Source organism: Mustelus asterias, chromosome 4 (assembly GCF_964213995.1).
Source record: "Mustelus asterias chromosome 4, sMusAst1.hap1.1, whole genome shotgun sequence".
Taxonomy (NCBI): domain Eukaryota; kingdom Metazoa; phylum Chordata; class Chondrichthyes; order Carcharhiniformes; family Triakidae; genus Mustelus; species Mustelus asterias.
This window is the reverse complement of record NC_135804.1, coordinates 82,847,279-82,863,057: the sequence shown is the minus strand read 5'-3', so window position 1 is coordinate 82,863,057 and position 15,779 is coordinate 82,847,279. Positions and strand designations below refer to the sequence as shown.

At 39.9% G+C, this 15,779-nt stretch overlaps 1 protein-coding gene across 3 annotated transcripts in view; it reads left to right on the top strand.

Annotated features, from left to right (window-relative positions):
* Window positions 1-15,779, top strand: part of LOC144492814 (U2 snRNP-associated SURP motif-containing protein-like) — an 82,232-nt gene that overhangs the window by 28,712 nt on the left and 37,741 nt on the right. For 2 of the 3 annotated variants that reach the window (XM_078211286.1, XM_078211284.1), the window contains exons 3-14: window positions 723-806; window positions 1,635-1,749; window positions 2,854-2,978; window positions 7,145-7,212; window positions 7,342-7,463; window positions 7,763-7,842; window positions 7,955-8,120; window positions 10,211-10,419; window positions 12,009-12,052; window positions 14,244-14,348; window positions 14,440-14,506; window positions 14,829-14,998. In XM_078211286.1, coding sequence (XP_078067412.1) covers window positions 729-806; window positions 1,635-1,749; window positions 2,854-2,978; window positions 7,145-7,212; window positions 7,342-7,463; window positions 7,763-7,842; window positions 7,955-8,120; window positions 10,211-10,419; window positions 12,009-12,052; window positions 14,244-14,348; window positions 14,440-14,506; window positions 14,829-14,998 — 1,349 coding nt within the window. In that variant the 5' untranslated portion in view covers window positions 723-728. The remainder of the gene's footprint in view (window positions 1-722; window positions 807-1,634; window positions 1,750-2,853; window positions 2,979-7,144; window positions 7,213-7,341; window positions 7,464-7,762; window positions 7,843-7,954; window positions 8,121-10,210; window positions 10,420-12,008; window positions 12,053-14,243; window positions 14,349-14,439; window positions 14,507-14,828; window positions 14,999-15,779) is intronic. The other variant, XM_078211285.1, reaches the window with a different exon arrangement.

Sequence of the window (15,779 nt, the reverse complement as noted above, 5' to 3'; positions counted from 1 at the left end):
TACCTATTAACTAACCAGAAAACAAATCTGAAAATATATTAATCTGCTTGTTTTTATTTCAATAATCAATAAAAGTATATTTAAATATATAAATTGTAAATCTGTTCCTTTGGAACCTTTTCCTTGTAAGTTGTATTCCACAGGCCTCCATTTTGGTCTTTGAGGGAAAGTATGGTCATGCCAAGGATCAGACGTGAAGTTTATATGGTCACAGCTTTTGTGCCAAGTACAAGTATAAATACGGAGGAACAAGTAGTAATGATTAACATGACATATTACTTATAAATTCTGTGTATCTAGAGTTTCGAGACCATTCAGCTCATCATGCCTGTACTATTCACAAAATGAATAATTCATGAGCTGTCTATCAGGACTGCAGACTGACCTTTAATAGCAATAATATGGTCTTGCACATTCAAAAAATATTAATCTGAATTTTGTTGATTTTTATATGGTTAAAAACTTGCACTGGGAGTTTTTATTTTGCCATCTTTCAACCTCTTCTTCTACAACCCTCTTCCCTGCAAGCTTGATGCCATAATAGTGAGGGCAACTATAATAGTTTGGGTAGTGCTATTTTGCAGCTTCTCTTTTAGCTGTGTCAAAGTGTGACCTCAGCAGAAATTGAATTGGAGCACCTGATGATCTACCAGGTTTAGCTTTTTGCTGGCCTGGAGTTAAACCAAGTGTGAACCTAGTTAAATTGTGCTTTCATTTATCAGCAGAAAATGGCAGAAAACAAACTGAAGAGCTTGGCTTCAAAAAGGACCTTAAGCAAAAAAGGGCAAGAGGAACTGCGAAAGAAGGTTTGTGTTTTTGTTTCCATTTTATAATGTTTTGTGTATTCTGTCTAATGGGAATTATGGGGCATTTGAATCTAATGTGCTCCAACATCTAGTAGCTATGTGCATACAGGGTTGCTTTTTGAATTAATATTACAATAACTAATGTTGAGTATTTTAGTAATTTTTAGAAAAATTGTCAAGTTTGAATTTGTAGGTTATGGAAATATGGGGCATAGATTACATTTAATATTGAGGAATGCAAATATGAGCTAAAATATGATTCATGTAAGTGATGACATCACAAAAAAGCTTGGTTTTGAAAGTTTTCAAAGTATTATTTTCATAATCTGCCAAAGGTCCTGCGCTTGATAAAGGTTTAGATGATGTTTTAACTGTAGAAGCAATATTTACCTAATGGAAAACAAGTTTGATCAAGTAAAATCTTTTGGTGTGCACCCTTGTAATTCAAAGAGCAATTGAAATATTTTGTTTGAAACCTGAAATGGAAAGAAAAGCTTCAGCACCAGTAAAGTACTTTATGGAGCAGGTCTAAGTTGCAGAAACTCAAATTTGCATAAAGAACAGAATTTGTGAAGTGAGCGAACAAATTGAGTGCCATTGAAATGCTTTTGCTTCAAACGTATCACTTTATGGAGCAATGCAAGGAATGGTTGTTTATCTCTCAGCAGTAATTATCTTCAGTTCCACAAGTTATTTAGAGCAATAGTAAAGCACAGTAGCTTTAATTATGAGATCCAGTTAGAAAACTGTTTCCCTTACTGATGTATTTCTTGCTTTGAGTGGTGAAAATAATTAATAGTTGCAAAAATGTAAACTTTTTTTTAACAGGAAGAGGAACTAAAGGCAGCTGAAATCTATGAAGAATTTTTGGCCTCCTTTGACTCGGGTGGTACAGGCAATGTTAAAACCTTTGTAAGAGGTGGCATTGTAAATGCAGCTAAAGGTAACTGTTTAAATTGTACTTCGCATTGATTGTGCCAAAGTGTAATTGTAGTTCTTTTGTTTAAAAGAGCAACTACATATATGAATATTTATAGAGTGAGCTAGACACAGGGTGGAATTGTACGGCCTTGCTCGGGTGAGACGGGAATTCCTGCCTGAGGTCACCGGAGATTTCCATTGTCGGACACCCGCCTGTGCCGATTCCGTGCCGGGTGAGGTGGTAGAGTTCTGGCATAGTCAAGACTTTGAAGATGCTTGAGGATATATTCTATTTACCTTTGTCCTTTTAATTTTAATAATGAATTGAGTTTTATCTGTATTTCAGCATGATAACTGAACCTTATGTCTGGTTACAAGCATTTCAGCAACAGTAAAGAAACATGTACTGATTTGTATGGTTTCTAGTGACTGAAGTAATGTACTATACTTCTTTATAAGAATTATATTTATTTTCATTCCACAATGCATTTTTGTTTTGGTTTTGCCAGTCTTAAAAATATTTTATATTTGCACGTCTCTTCATGTGATATCACAGCAAATAGCTGAGTTTTGAATGCTGACTTAACTTCAGCAATAATTCATCGAGAAATTGATTATTTCCAGCCAGAAATAGACCACCTATACATTTCCTAAGTTATAGAAGAACCTTGTACCCTTTTGGCTGTCTTCTAGCAAAATTGTTTTCTAGAAGTTGGCAGTCAGTTTAACAAGACTCTTAAGTGTGCGTGTTCCAAGCTGTTTTCCCCAGATTAGGGAGTTGTGTGCCAAGATTTGGTGCCAGGTGCTCCACTCTAAAGGCACATCCCAGGCTTAATGGTATCTTCAAAATAACTGCAGCATTGGACTTGAGCATCACTAGGAATTTGGTTATTAAACCTAAAGTCAGGATGCATTTGTGGAGCGAGAAAGAGTTAATGTTTCAGATCAATGACTTTTCATTAGCTGTTAACTCTATTTCTCTCCCCACAGATGCTGCCTGACCTGCTGAGCACTTCCAGCATTCTGTTTTTATGTCAAATTTCCAGCATCAGCAATATTTTGCTTTTGGGTATTACATTTCTTTGGTGATTCTTATTTTTTTGGGTTCATTTTTCAAATTTTTCAGATGAGAAAGAAAGAGACGAAAGAAAGGCTAAACTGTATAAACCTAAAGCTAGGTTTGGTGAAATGAAAACATCACGGCAAGAAGCACCTTCTACGCCACCTGCACCTTCTGAAGTGAAGAAACCTGTACGTAAGGGTATATAATAATTTATATTTACCCTCTTGAAGTGGGCTATTGTCAATTACATGATGGTCCTTGACAGAATTATAATCAGTCAAAGATCGACCCACCAGACCGAAGGAAAATATGTTTGGAGGAGTGGCTAAAAGCTTAATCAAGTTGGTGACTTTTAAGAAGAGAGGCCGAGAACCATAGGGAGGGAATTCCAGAGCTTGGAGATTATTTTGATGAAGGCGCAGCATCCATTAGTGAGATGAAGGGAGCAGTGGATGCACATAGGCCAATGTAGGCAAGACAGATTGTTCCCTGAGGCTTGTAGGGCTGGAGAAGGTTGGAGAGATTGGGTGTAGAGAGTCTGTTATGGGCTTTGAACATATTTTACATCAAATGGGGGCCAATGCAGGTTAATGATCATTGGGTTGTGGGTGACTGAAATTTGGTACACAATAGGATATAGGCCCAAGTTTAGACGTGCCCAGGTTTATGGAAGAATAGTCAGGCCTGAAGATAACAAAAGTACGGATGAATGTTTCAATAGGGTAAACAGGTACAGGCCGAGACAGGCCATTTATGGAGATTGAATGGTCTTTGTGGTGTAGAGGATATATTTAAAAGCTTGATATACATCAAAAAAGACAACGAGGTTGTGAAGCCTGGTTCAACCTGAGAGATTGGTCAGGAAAGCAGATGGGATCAGGGACAAGGAAATTAACTTTTTACTGGGTAAGGGAGGAGGGTGATTGGGCTGATTGAAAATGATGATGTCAATTTTTCCAGTATTTAAACAGAAGGACCAGAGGGTGACTTTGAGGAAGCGACCAGTTAAGTGGCCTCGCCTTGGAGCCCCATTCATTTAAAATTAGAGGGCAGATATCTGAAGCTGGGCAGATATCTGAAGCTGGACAGCTCATGGATGTCCTCCAACTCTCAAATTGGCAGCCCACCAGCAGAGCTGGGTGCTGCTAATGCAGTTTGGAGAGAGAGAGAGAGGAGGGTGGAGGCAGCCTCTGAAGGGATTTTAATTACTTTTTAACAATGAAAAAGGCAAGGGCTACCAAATGGTCATCATGGATAGGTAACCTTTCTACTGGACAGCAAGCAGTTGCAGCCACAAACCATGTTTAACAAACCTACTGGAATTTTTTGAGGACATAACTAGCAGAATAGATAAGGATGAATGAATGGATGTGGTACATTTGAATTTTCAGAGAGCTTTTGATAAATTCTCACAAGAGGTTAGTGTGTGATTGGGGGTAATACATTGGCATGGATTGAGAATTGGTTAGCAGACAGGAAACAGTAGAAATAAGTGGGTCTTTTTCAGTGCGGCAGATGGTGACTAGTGGGGTCCCGTAGGGATCGTTACTTGGACCCCAGCTGGTCTCACAATATACATCAATGATTTGGATGCGGGAACTAAATGTAATATTTCTTAGTTTGCTGACAACACAAAGCTTGGTAGGAATGTGAATGGTCAGGATGATGAGATGGTTCAAGTTGTTTTGTAGAAGTTGTGAGTGGGCAAATACATCACAGATGCAGTTTAACGTGAATAAATGTGAAGTTATCCACTTCAGTTGGAAAAACACAATGGCAGAGTATTATTTATATAGAATAGAATTGAATAGGCGGTAGATTGAAAAATGTTGATGCATAAAGGGACCTGGGTGTCTTTGTACACCAGTCACTGAAAGCAAGCATGCAGGTGCAGCAAGCAGTTAGAAGAGCAGATGGTATGTTGGCCTTCATTACAATTGAGGATGTGTTACAGCAGGGTAGAGGGCCTTGTTGAGACCACACCTGGAATATTGTGTGCAGTTTTGGTCTCCTTGTCTAAGGAAGGTATGGTTGCCATGGAGGGAGTGCAGCGCAGGTTCACCAGACCAATTCCTGAGGTGGCAGGATTGTCGCACATAGAGTGATTGGGCCAGTATCAGGGAGGCGATGGCCTAATGGCATTATCGTTAGACTATTAATCGCTACACTGTTAATCCAGAAACTCCGTTAATGTTCTGGGGGCCCAGGTTCGAATCCCGCCACGGCAGATGGTGGAATTTGAATTCAATATAAGTATCTCTGGAATTAAGAATCTACTGATGACCGTGAAACCATTGTTGATTGTTGTAAAAACCCATCTGGTTCACTAATGTCCTTTAGGGAAAGAAATCTACTGTCCTTACCTGGTCTGGCCTACATGTGACTCCAGAGCCTCAACTGCCCTTGGGCAACTAGGAGTGGGTAATAAATGCTGGCCAGCCAGCGACGCCCATGTCCCACAAATGAAAAAAAAGTATTTGCTCGAATTTAGGAGAGGGGATCTCATTGCAATATGTAATTTTCTGATGAGGCTGGTTGCAGGTATGTTGTTTCCTTTGGCTACTGGGTTCTAGAACAAAGTCACGATTTCAGGATATGGGGTAGGCCATTTAAGAGTGAGATGAAGAGACATGTCTGCACTCAAAGGGTGGTGAACCTGTGGAATTCTCAACCACAGGCTGTGGAGGCCAAGAAGGAAATAGATTTCTAGCCTTTAAAGGTGTCAAGAAGTATGGGCAGAGAGCGGGCGTATGGCATCGAAATAGAAAGAAGTCTCACAACACCAGGTTAAAGTCCAACAGGTTTATTTGGAATAGCGAGCTTTCAGAGTGCATGATTCCAAATAAACCTGTTGGACTTTACCCTGGTGTTGTGAGACTTCTTACTGTGCCCACCCCAGCCCAATGCTGGCATCTCCACCTCATTGAAATAGATCAGCTATGATCATATTAAATTGCATAGCAGGCTAGAGGGCTGAATGTCCTATTCCTATTTTTTTGTTTCTAAACTGTTCCTGTGTAAGAAATCAATACTTGCCATATTCTACTAATGGTTTTTTGGTTGATGTCTTTATGTTGATGTACATTGTTACATTTATCTTACTCTGAGGTTTTTTTAACATTGATGCTTCTCAGTCAGCATTCAAGACCAAACATAGGTTCCATTTCTCATGTTGTTTATGGGTTGATTTCCTGAGAGATCCATTGTTGACGTCAGCATAAAGTTTTATGGGAAGCTTTGGAGTTGGAATAGAGGACTACTATTAAGGTGGGAAGTTACATGAAGTTTTAACCATTTCCTATAAAGTGACAAAAAAAATTTGCACCTTTTTCAAACAGAAGTAGATAGGAAAAACCTGTTGCAAGTGTTTCATTCTCATCAGACGATCAACCAACTTATCTCAGAACAATGAATGACCAAAATAGTATGGAGAAAACGCTGCATATTTTTAAGCAAGAGGTTAAGCTTCCATCGACGCATAACTATGGGGGTGATTCTCCCATGCGGGAGAATCTCGTGGCGGGGATTCGCGCAAGCGTTCCTGCCGTGATAGCGTCTTCCAGCCCCGGATTTCCGGTGGCGTCTGCTCCGCGCCAGACAATTCCAGCTAATTTAAATGAGGTTAGCGGGCCCGGGACTGAAGTCTCCGGGCCTGCTAGCTTCTTGCGCCTCGTCACTGGAGTGTTTCACTCCAGTGAGGATTACACTAGCTCCCCACTTTTGGGGAACTAGTGGCCTGACCCCACTGGAGTGAAGTGGGGGCAATCGGGGCCCCCAGGGGGTCGGGTGGCAGGAGGGGTGGTGCCCCTGGGCATGGGCACCCTGGCAGTGCCTGCCTGTGCCCCAGGACAAGGAGCAAAGTGCCAATCCCCAAGGGGCACCTTGGCACTGCCCACTGGGAATGGGGCAGTGCCAAGAGGGGGGGGCCTATTGGGGTGGGGCCTAGTAGTGGGGTCTGATGTTGGGCGATCGGTGGGGGTGGGGGGGGTCTTGCTGTCACTCTGCATAGCGATTGGTCAGGGAAGGAGGGAGGCCAGCGATTGGGGCAGGGGAGAGAGGGGGGGGGGTGGGTCAGCCTTCTCAGGGGTTCAGGGCTGCGGGGAGTGGGTTGGGACTGCGGTGGGGGGGTGGGGCGGTGCTGGAGATCGTGGTGGGTGGGGGGGAGGTTTGGGGCTGGGGCTGGATCTGGGAATGGTTGGGAGGGGGAGGGCAGTGAGCAGGCCGTGAGGGTGGGTGGGGGGGGAGATTTAAAGTGCTTCTGGCAGAAAAAAAACTTTGCAGGAAGGTTTTGTGTGTTTTAGCGTAGTTCTGTATAGGGTAAATAACTTTTTTTCCCTCCTTTCATCAAAAATAGGCTGTCAAAAAAGTAAAAGATGAAAAAAAGAAGAGTAATTTGGAAATATTCAAAGAGGAGCTCAAACAGTAAGTGTATTATGAAGTGCATATTATAGATCATGGTTTCTTAAATGGATATAGCAATGGTTTCTTATAGGAATAGAATTGAATGCTTATTACATATTATTTAGGATGGTCTTTTTAATGTTCCTACAGGATTCAGGAAGAGCGTGAAGAGAGACATAAGAATAAAAAAAAGATTAAAGAAGGAAACTTAAGACCAAGTAGATTTGAACCCATGCCTGCCGAACTGGAACAGCAGATAAACAGACGTGTCTGTGAGCATTCATTTCACCATTTTGATTCGCAGTAAACAGTTAGAAATGCACATTGAACGGTTAATTTGAAGGCAAAGTGATTGGCTTGATCCCTTGCTGATTTGTGCAGATTTAAATTCTGGGCATCAAAAGCTTTTACTCTCTTCTTTTTTCAGCATGTGCCATGTATTTGAAGCAATGCCTAGTTAACATGAAGGATATTAGATGTGAAATGTACTTAAATTAACATTACACTTATTTAATTACTGCAAAAATACAAATTACTGATGGGAAAAACATTATTTTTATATTGTATCTAGTGCTTGATGATACTCCAGGATCGTATGATTCAGGGGATCCTCATACTACAAACTTATATGTCGGAAACATAAACCCACAGGTATCTTCAAGTTTTTATTTTAACTTGTCACATATTACCATTCTTGATATTTGGGGTGTCTTACATTTTTAATGAGACAGTTTATCAGTAACAGGTTTTTCTGTACCTTTAGATGGATGAAGAGATGCTTTGCAAGGAATTTGGCAAATTTGGCCCTTTGGCAAGTGTAAAAATCATGTGGCCTAGAACAGAAGAAGAGCGAGCTAGACTCCGAAACTGTGGTTTTGTTGCCTTTATGAATAGAAAACATGCAGATAAAGCCCTTAAATCTCTCAATGGTAAGTACAGCAAGGTAGAAATGCCTTAATACTGGGTTAGATTGTAGGATATGATATTCATGCATCTTAACTGATGCTGGGTGATATTGGCCATGTCTTGCAAACCTACCATTAACTTCAAGGCTGTATTATGATGTGCAGTAGTTGACAGAAACATAGTTTAATTTAAATGCAAACAAAGATTTTTCTGTTTGGTTGGTATTAGTTTAGTTTCAAGCTTCAGAGAAAGAACTTCTTTTGAATTTGATGAGTTACAGTAGATATGTTATGGCCCAGAAATTGCTGAAACAGGGTACCTTGTGGTGATGGTGTGGGTTGGATTTTTTCCTCACCTTTCTGGTCTTGTCTTTGCAATTGGGAATTGATGACACTGGCAAGTCATCGGCTCTCATGACCAATGGGCCAAGTGATCGATTTCCTTAACCAATTTAGTGGAGGGAAACAAAAAACAGGAGGAACAACAGAGGATGAAATAGGGTGAATTAGATGCATAAAAATAAATAGCAGGGGAAGGAAAGATTCATAGAATCTTAGAATCTCTACAGTGCAGAAGAGGCCATTTTGCCCATCGAGTCTGCACCAACCCTCTGACAGAGTATCTTACCCAGGCCCTCTGCTCGTAACGGCACATATTTCCCATGGCTAATTCATTTAACCTATACACCTTGGGACATTATGGGGCAATTTAACATGGCCAATCCATCTAATTTAATTGATTGGATTAAGACTGGAAAAGAAGAGACAATAGGGATAATAAGGCAAAAAAGATCCGGGAACAATTTATTACCTACAAGGTTGAGACTTTAAGGTCTCAATTCTTTTTGGGCCTCCAAGATTGAATTTCACCTCAAGGCCATTAATCATGTCATTAATTGGGCCCTCACAAAATAAAAAAAACAATGAAGGGGATAGATAGGGTGAACGGTGGGAAGCTTTTTCCCAGATCAGAAGTGACGATCACAAGGGGTCACGGGCTCAAGGTGAGAGGGGCGAAGTATAACTCAGATATTAGAGGGATATTTTTTACACAGAGGGTGGTGGGGACCTGGAATGCGCTGCCAAGTAGGGTGGTGGAGGCAGACACGCTGACATCATTTAAGACTTACCTGGATAGTCACATGAGCAGCCTGGGAATGGAGGGATACAAACGATTGGTCTAGTTGGACCAAGGAGCGGCACAGGCTTGGAGGGCCAAAGGGCCTGTTTCCTGTGCTGTACTGTTCTTTGTTCTCTTTGTTTGTTCTTTGTAACCCCAATCATCTGTGCAATTCACTCATATTTATGGCAGAAAATCCAACAATTTCTTGTCACTCATGGGGAGGTGACCATGTGTTCCTGATTTTGCATGGCTAATGATGGAGTGTAGCAAATTGCCCACTAGTTTGTGGTGATTCAAAACTCATGACATTTCTCTTCCTTGCTGCAACTCACTCGACTTTTTCCGCACTAGAGTGGCACAGTGGTTAGTACTGCTGCCTCACAGTGGCAGGGTCCCGGGTTCAGTTCTGGCCTTGGGTGACTGTGTGGAGTTTGCACATTCTCCCCATGTCTGCGTGGGTTTCCTCTGGGTGCTCCGGTTTCCTCCCACGGTCTAAAGATGTGTAGGTTAGATGGATTAGCCAAGGGAAATGTGTGGGGTTACTGAGGATAGGATTGTATGATTCTTCTATGATTCTAATAATGGAGACACCATGAACTTGCTATTGTTTTTCCAGCAGTTCCTGGGCCATTACTTTAGTTAGAGGTGGAGACTTAGGGCAGGATTTTACGACCTCGCTCGTGCAAGATCGTAAAATCCCGCCTGAGGCCAAAGGAGATTTCTGTTTTGCGAGCCTTGTCTGCCCTGACACTGGGGTGGACGAGGCTATACAATTCTGGCCTTAGTGTTTGTGCTTATGGTGTTTTAAAAAATAGATAAGTACTAACAAATTGCAAAAACTATTTAGATGTATATTTTTTCATTTGTGTTCTTTTGAGCATTTATGGTACTTTTTCTGTTATGTGTTTTAAAACTAATTCGTTGGCTATACTTAAAAGGTCTACTAAATTATCTGATGTGCTAAAGATCTGATGTGGTATCATGTTTACAGGGAAATTTATAATGGGGTATGAAATGAAGCTGGGTTGGGGTAAGGCCGTGCCCACCCCTCCATACCCCATATACATTCCACCAGCTATGATGGAATTGACTCTTCCCCCTCCTCCATCTGGTTTACCTTTTAATGCACAGCCTAGAGGAAGGCTGAGGAACCCTGATATGCCACTGCCACCATCAAAATCCAAGGAGGAATTTGAGAAGGTAAAAAAATGTGAATGATTTCTGTGCATGCCAGAATCAAAAATTAAATGTGAAGAGAGAAATATTGTAAGCTTAGTGTTGTGAGTCTTTCTTTAACTGTTTGACGGTTGACATTTACTGCCCGTTCTTTAATTTCTTTTGGAGATATGTAGTGAGGTAATGCATACATTTTGAGGTTCTTGTGAGTAACATCTTGGCACCGAGCTGTCAAAGTATAGAGAAATAAGCCTGGAGCTGGTTTATTTTACTGGAGCGTATTTGGGACCTTGGTTTTAACAATTTAATTCCACCCAAATTTGATGCCTCTAGTATGGAATGATAAACTGGCTAAGAATTAATTTTGTTTTTATAATTTTTTTCCTAATGCACACTGGAATGCATGGAACTGTATCTCTTCATGGTCTTTTGAACTGGTCATTTAGTAGCCAGCTTAAGCAGAGTTCGAAAATGTGGTTAGAAAAAACGTAGGAATTAAACATTTCAGGCATGCGCTGCAATCTTTTAGTCCTTAATAACATTAGTTTCTCAATAGGGTGTCAGTCAACAGTTTGAAATCTTAATGATCATAACCTATTCATAACCACCTTAGATGGTAACTAAATATTCAAACCACTTTCTAAAAACTTCAAATTTTCTTACTGTCAAAATTGAAGCCTGTATTTTTACTGATGAACACTTGCACAATAAGTAACTTTAACTATATTCTAATATGTGTATTATAGTGTAAATATTTGTTTACAATTAGTAAATAAAGATTCATTCTCATATGGAAGAGGCACAGCTTTTTCTCAATTCCGTCCTTTTTGATTGATGCAAACCTTGGCTGTCTGTCGCAGTATTAATTCAGTAACAGATTCAGCCAAACGTATCATGTACAGAACTTCCAGAACCGAGTGTTTTCAGCTCATTGTGTCCCAGTAGTAGGTAGTCATGATCTCATACTATTGTTGCAGTGGACTTTATTTTTTTTATTTTTTTTTGCTTTGCTCTGGAGTGCAGACATGTTATTACCCACCTCCAAAGTCTTGAGATGTTGTAAAATAACAAGGTAACCTTAGTATTGCGGGATACTGTTAATAATAACCTCTACAATTTACTGTTGTTTTAATCCAAGTTAAAACTGAACTTGTGCTTAAATTAAGATTTTTTTGAGATTTGACATTCTGGTTCCCACAACATCAACATTATTATATTTTGCATTTTGTGATACTCTCCATACAATTATCTAGTGATACTTTAGAGCATTTCTGTACCAAGACCCAGCAACTACTGACTGAACCCAGTAGTGCCCATTAGAGTAGTGAAGGTTACAGAATAATCAAGGAAGAGCAAACATATATTAAAATCCAGATGTATATATTTTGTGTTAGACCAAATGCCCTGGTGAGTAAGCTGCTTTCAAGTATTTAGTGCTTCACGTTTGTTTTTGTAGGTTTTTTTTGTTTTCTAATTAAACACCAGCTAGGCATAGCATTGAAATACCAACTGTTGCTTTTGTTTTGTTCTTGATGCTGTATGTCCTGCAGTGTTTCACCAGCAAATACTCACATTCTTTATATTTTTACTATTTGATGTGACTTCATGTGCAGACTCTGTCCGAAGCCGTAGTCAAAGTGGTTATCCCAACAGAAAGGTACACTTTCAGTTCATTCTTACTACTACTGCTACTACGACTAAGCAGCCTATTTGCGACAAGACTTTTAGTAGACCAAAGGATTTTTTTCCACATGTGCTTACGTGCCTGAAAGGATGGGCCCCATTTCTGCGAGCAACCATATAGTTCTAGAAATATTCCATTAATTTATGATCTGAAACTAGTTATCAACATTTAGTCCTAGAAGTGGCTTAAAATAAACTGATCAATTTTCTGGAGTTAACTGTTACATCTACATTGAAATAATTCTTAATCAACTATGGATAGACGTTTGTGGAGGATTTTGCAAACTAATTTTGGCAGAGTTTTTTGTGCTTTGTTACTAAAATGTAGTTGAAGTGTTGACTTGTACTTCGCTGTTGCTTAGTAATGAACTTGGTTGAGCTTATGCTGTGATGTCTTGCTCAGAGGAATGGGGACTCTTGGTACGTAATAGCTTAAAAAAACCCAAATAAATAGATTCGTGGATAGAGTGTGCCTTAGTCACAACACAATGAACGGACCAGAGGAACAGGGGACTGAAGTGGCGACTTGCTGATGCCTCAGGACGCTGAACTGAGTGGAGCCTGATGCTGGTTTTCACTGTTCCGTGCGAATGTCCAGGGCTTCGTGGGATAACAAGGATGCGCAACCACGGTTTGAGCCTGTTAGCTCTTCACTCTTTGGTAGTTTTTGCTATTAGTAATCAACTCGGCCACATGAATTATGGACACTTGGTACTTTCAGGTAATACTTACACTACAAATAGCTTCTATACTTATGTATACCAGCTGTAATGGATGTGAACCCAGATTATAACTTTTTGTTATTTTCAGGTATTGTTATTTTGTTGTAACAAATTGTAAAAAAGCTTGTGGATATTAGGTTGTGTTTTAAAGCCGCAATATACATTCATAAAACACCAAGAACATCTAGTACACTAGTAGAATATTTTGTCATAACTGCATGTGCCAGAATTAAAATGAAATCAAAGTTAGTGAACTTCAATTTCAGAGCATTCATCCATTGCCTGTATGTTCCTCAAAGCACATTATGTGTCACATGACTTGTAACTGTTGTAAAACAAATTGATGCTTATCGAAGTTGGTGCATTTAGCAACAAGTATCAGAAAGGATTGGCCAGATTGAGGCTTCCAATGCACAATTGTATTAACATTTTCAAATATTGCATTTCACTTATTCTGTAATGAAATTCCTGCAAACTAATTTAGTGCCAATGTATATTGTGGCTTTAAACGGTTACATATTGCACTATGAATTCTAATTTGGTATTGATATTTGTCATTTCCTGAATTTTTGTATGTAGTACTATTCTGGGTTTTTTCAGCTTTGCTATAAAGCAAAAATGAGTACAACTGTAGGAAAATGTGCCATCCAAAATCTTGATAATGTACTGGTATGCTAGAAAAATAATTGGCTTTTACTCATCAGGAGGGGTGATTTGGATGGTGCAGTGGGTTAGAACGAGACCTGAATTTATATTTGGCCCAGTCTCGTATGTTTGCTAGTCGTAGGCAAGACGTAATTGAAATATGTTTGGGCAGTATCAATCCATTTCCCAGTGAGCCTGGGGCTAGCATAGAAAACTGGCAACCTTACTCAAGAAGTGAGAGATGGGAAATGGGAAAAAATCATATTGGTCTAATAGGGGTGCTCTTTTGCGTTTGGGGCTGAGACCCATCGTTGGAGCAGAGTAGAGAGAGCTTTACTTCACATCTAACTTTTTTTCTTACCTGATTTTGATGCTTACTTTGGGTTCCTAAAATGGAAAGATGTTCCATTCGCCAACACCAACATCCTTTACACTAAAGAGTACAAAATTCACACAATATATTTTTTATGTTTGAACCTTTAAATGCAATTGCAAAAATATTGCCTGTAGTAGCTGATAGTAGTAAGTAATGCAGTAAAAATGTAGGTGGTTGTAGTTGTGCAAGTTTTCTGTTGGATTGGAGATCTGCTTTATATATCTTGAAACACTGCACCAATTGCTTTGAGATTGTGGATTCACTGAGAAAGGGGACAGCATCAACTTGTATTGTCTTATTTCTGTTGATTCAAATGTTGTAATGGCTTTCACTTTTGAAAGCACTTCTGTAATTTCTTACTATTTAAGATATGTTTAACTGGGCGTTTTTGAACAATGTTTAATTTTCTTTTGTTCTGTTAGGAACCTATTGTGTCTCATTCATCGAATGATCGAATTCGTGGTGCGTGAGGGACCAGTTTTTGAAGCTTTAATTATGAATCGAGAAATTAATAATCCCCAGTTCAGGTAAAAATTAATATATTGATTGTTTTGATCAACTTTTTTATTAATGTTGATAAAATGCTGTGATGATTCTTCTCATGAACTCCTTTGCCAGATTCCTATTTGAGAACAAGAACCCAGCGCATATATACTATAGATGGAAGCTGTTTTCTATTCTGCAGGTAAATTCAAAGTTACAAATATTTCAGTTAATTTGTTCCATTTAATAGTTTTGGTGGTGTTGTGCTTGTTAATAGGTTAACTTTATTTGCTGTGTCTTAACCTTCAGCTGAAGATGCTCCATTCAGCAAAAATTGTACATTCTTGCTGCTTTTATGCTACTTACTGTTTATAATTTTCTATGGCTATATTTAAGTAGAAACCAGTCAACAATGGAAATAAATTAATTTGCTTGAAAAATACTCCCCAATTACTTCATTGAAAAATCGAATTCAAGATAGGCTTTTCAAATCCAAATTGCTTGTGCTGTTTCTCCGTACATAGGGTGACTCTCCAACTAAATGGCGCACAGAGGATTTCCGAATATTTAAATGTGGTTCAATGTGGCATCCGCCACCTATGAATCCCTATTTGCATGGCATGCCAGAGGATGGAGAAATAGAAGTACCTGTTGAACAAGAGGAACCAGTGAAAAAAGGGCAACTGAAGGATGAGTGAGTGCTACTGTCTATGTAAGGTGGTGAATATCTGACTTAGTGCCTGCAGGAATCTCTTAAGTAACTAGTATATAACTCCTGTCGGAATCTTAACTATTATAGAACTGCTTGCAGGAATTTCTAAGATGTGGAGTTGCTGGCGTTGGACTGGGGTAGGCACAGTAAGTAACCAGGTTAAAGTCCAGCAGGTATATTTGGTAGCATGAGCTTTCGGAGCACTGCTCCTTCATCAGTTGAGTGCAGGATTTGTTTCACAAACAGGGCATATATTGACACAAACTCAATTATAAGATAATGGTTGGAATGTGAGTCTTAGAAACATAGAAACCCTACAGTGCAGAAGGAGGCCATTCGGCCCATCGAGTCTGCACCGACCACAATCCCACCCAGGCCCTACCCCCACATATTTACCCACTAATCCCTCTAACTACGCATCTCAGGGACAATTTTTAACCTGGCCAATCAACCTAACCCGCACATCTTTGGACTGTGGGAGGAAACCGGAGCACCCGGAGGAAACCCACGCAGACACGAGGAGAATGTGCAAACTCCACACAGACAGTGACCCGAGCCGGGAATCGAACCCAGGACCCTGGAGCTGTGAAGCAGCAGTGCTAACCACTGTGCTACCGTGCCGCCATTTAGTGCCATTCAGTCTTAACAGGTAATCAAGTCTTTACAAGTGCAGACAAATGTGAGTGGAGAGAGGGTTAAGCACAGGTTAAAGAGATGTGTCTTGTCTCCAGACAGGACAGTTAGTGAGATTTTGCAAGCCCAG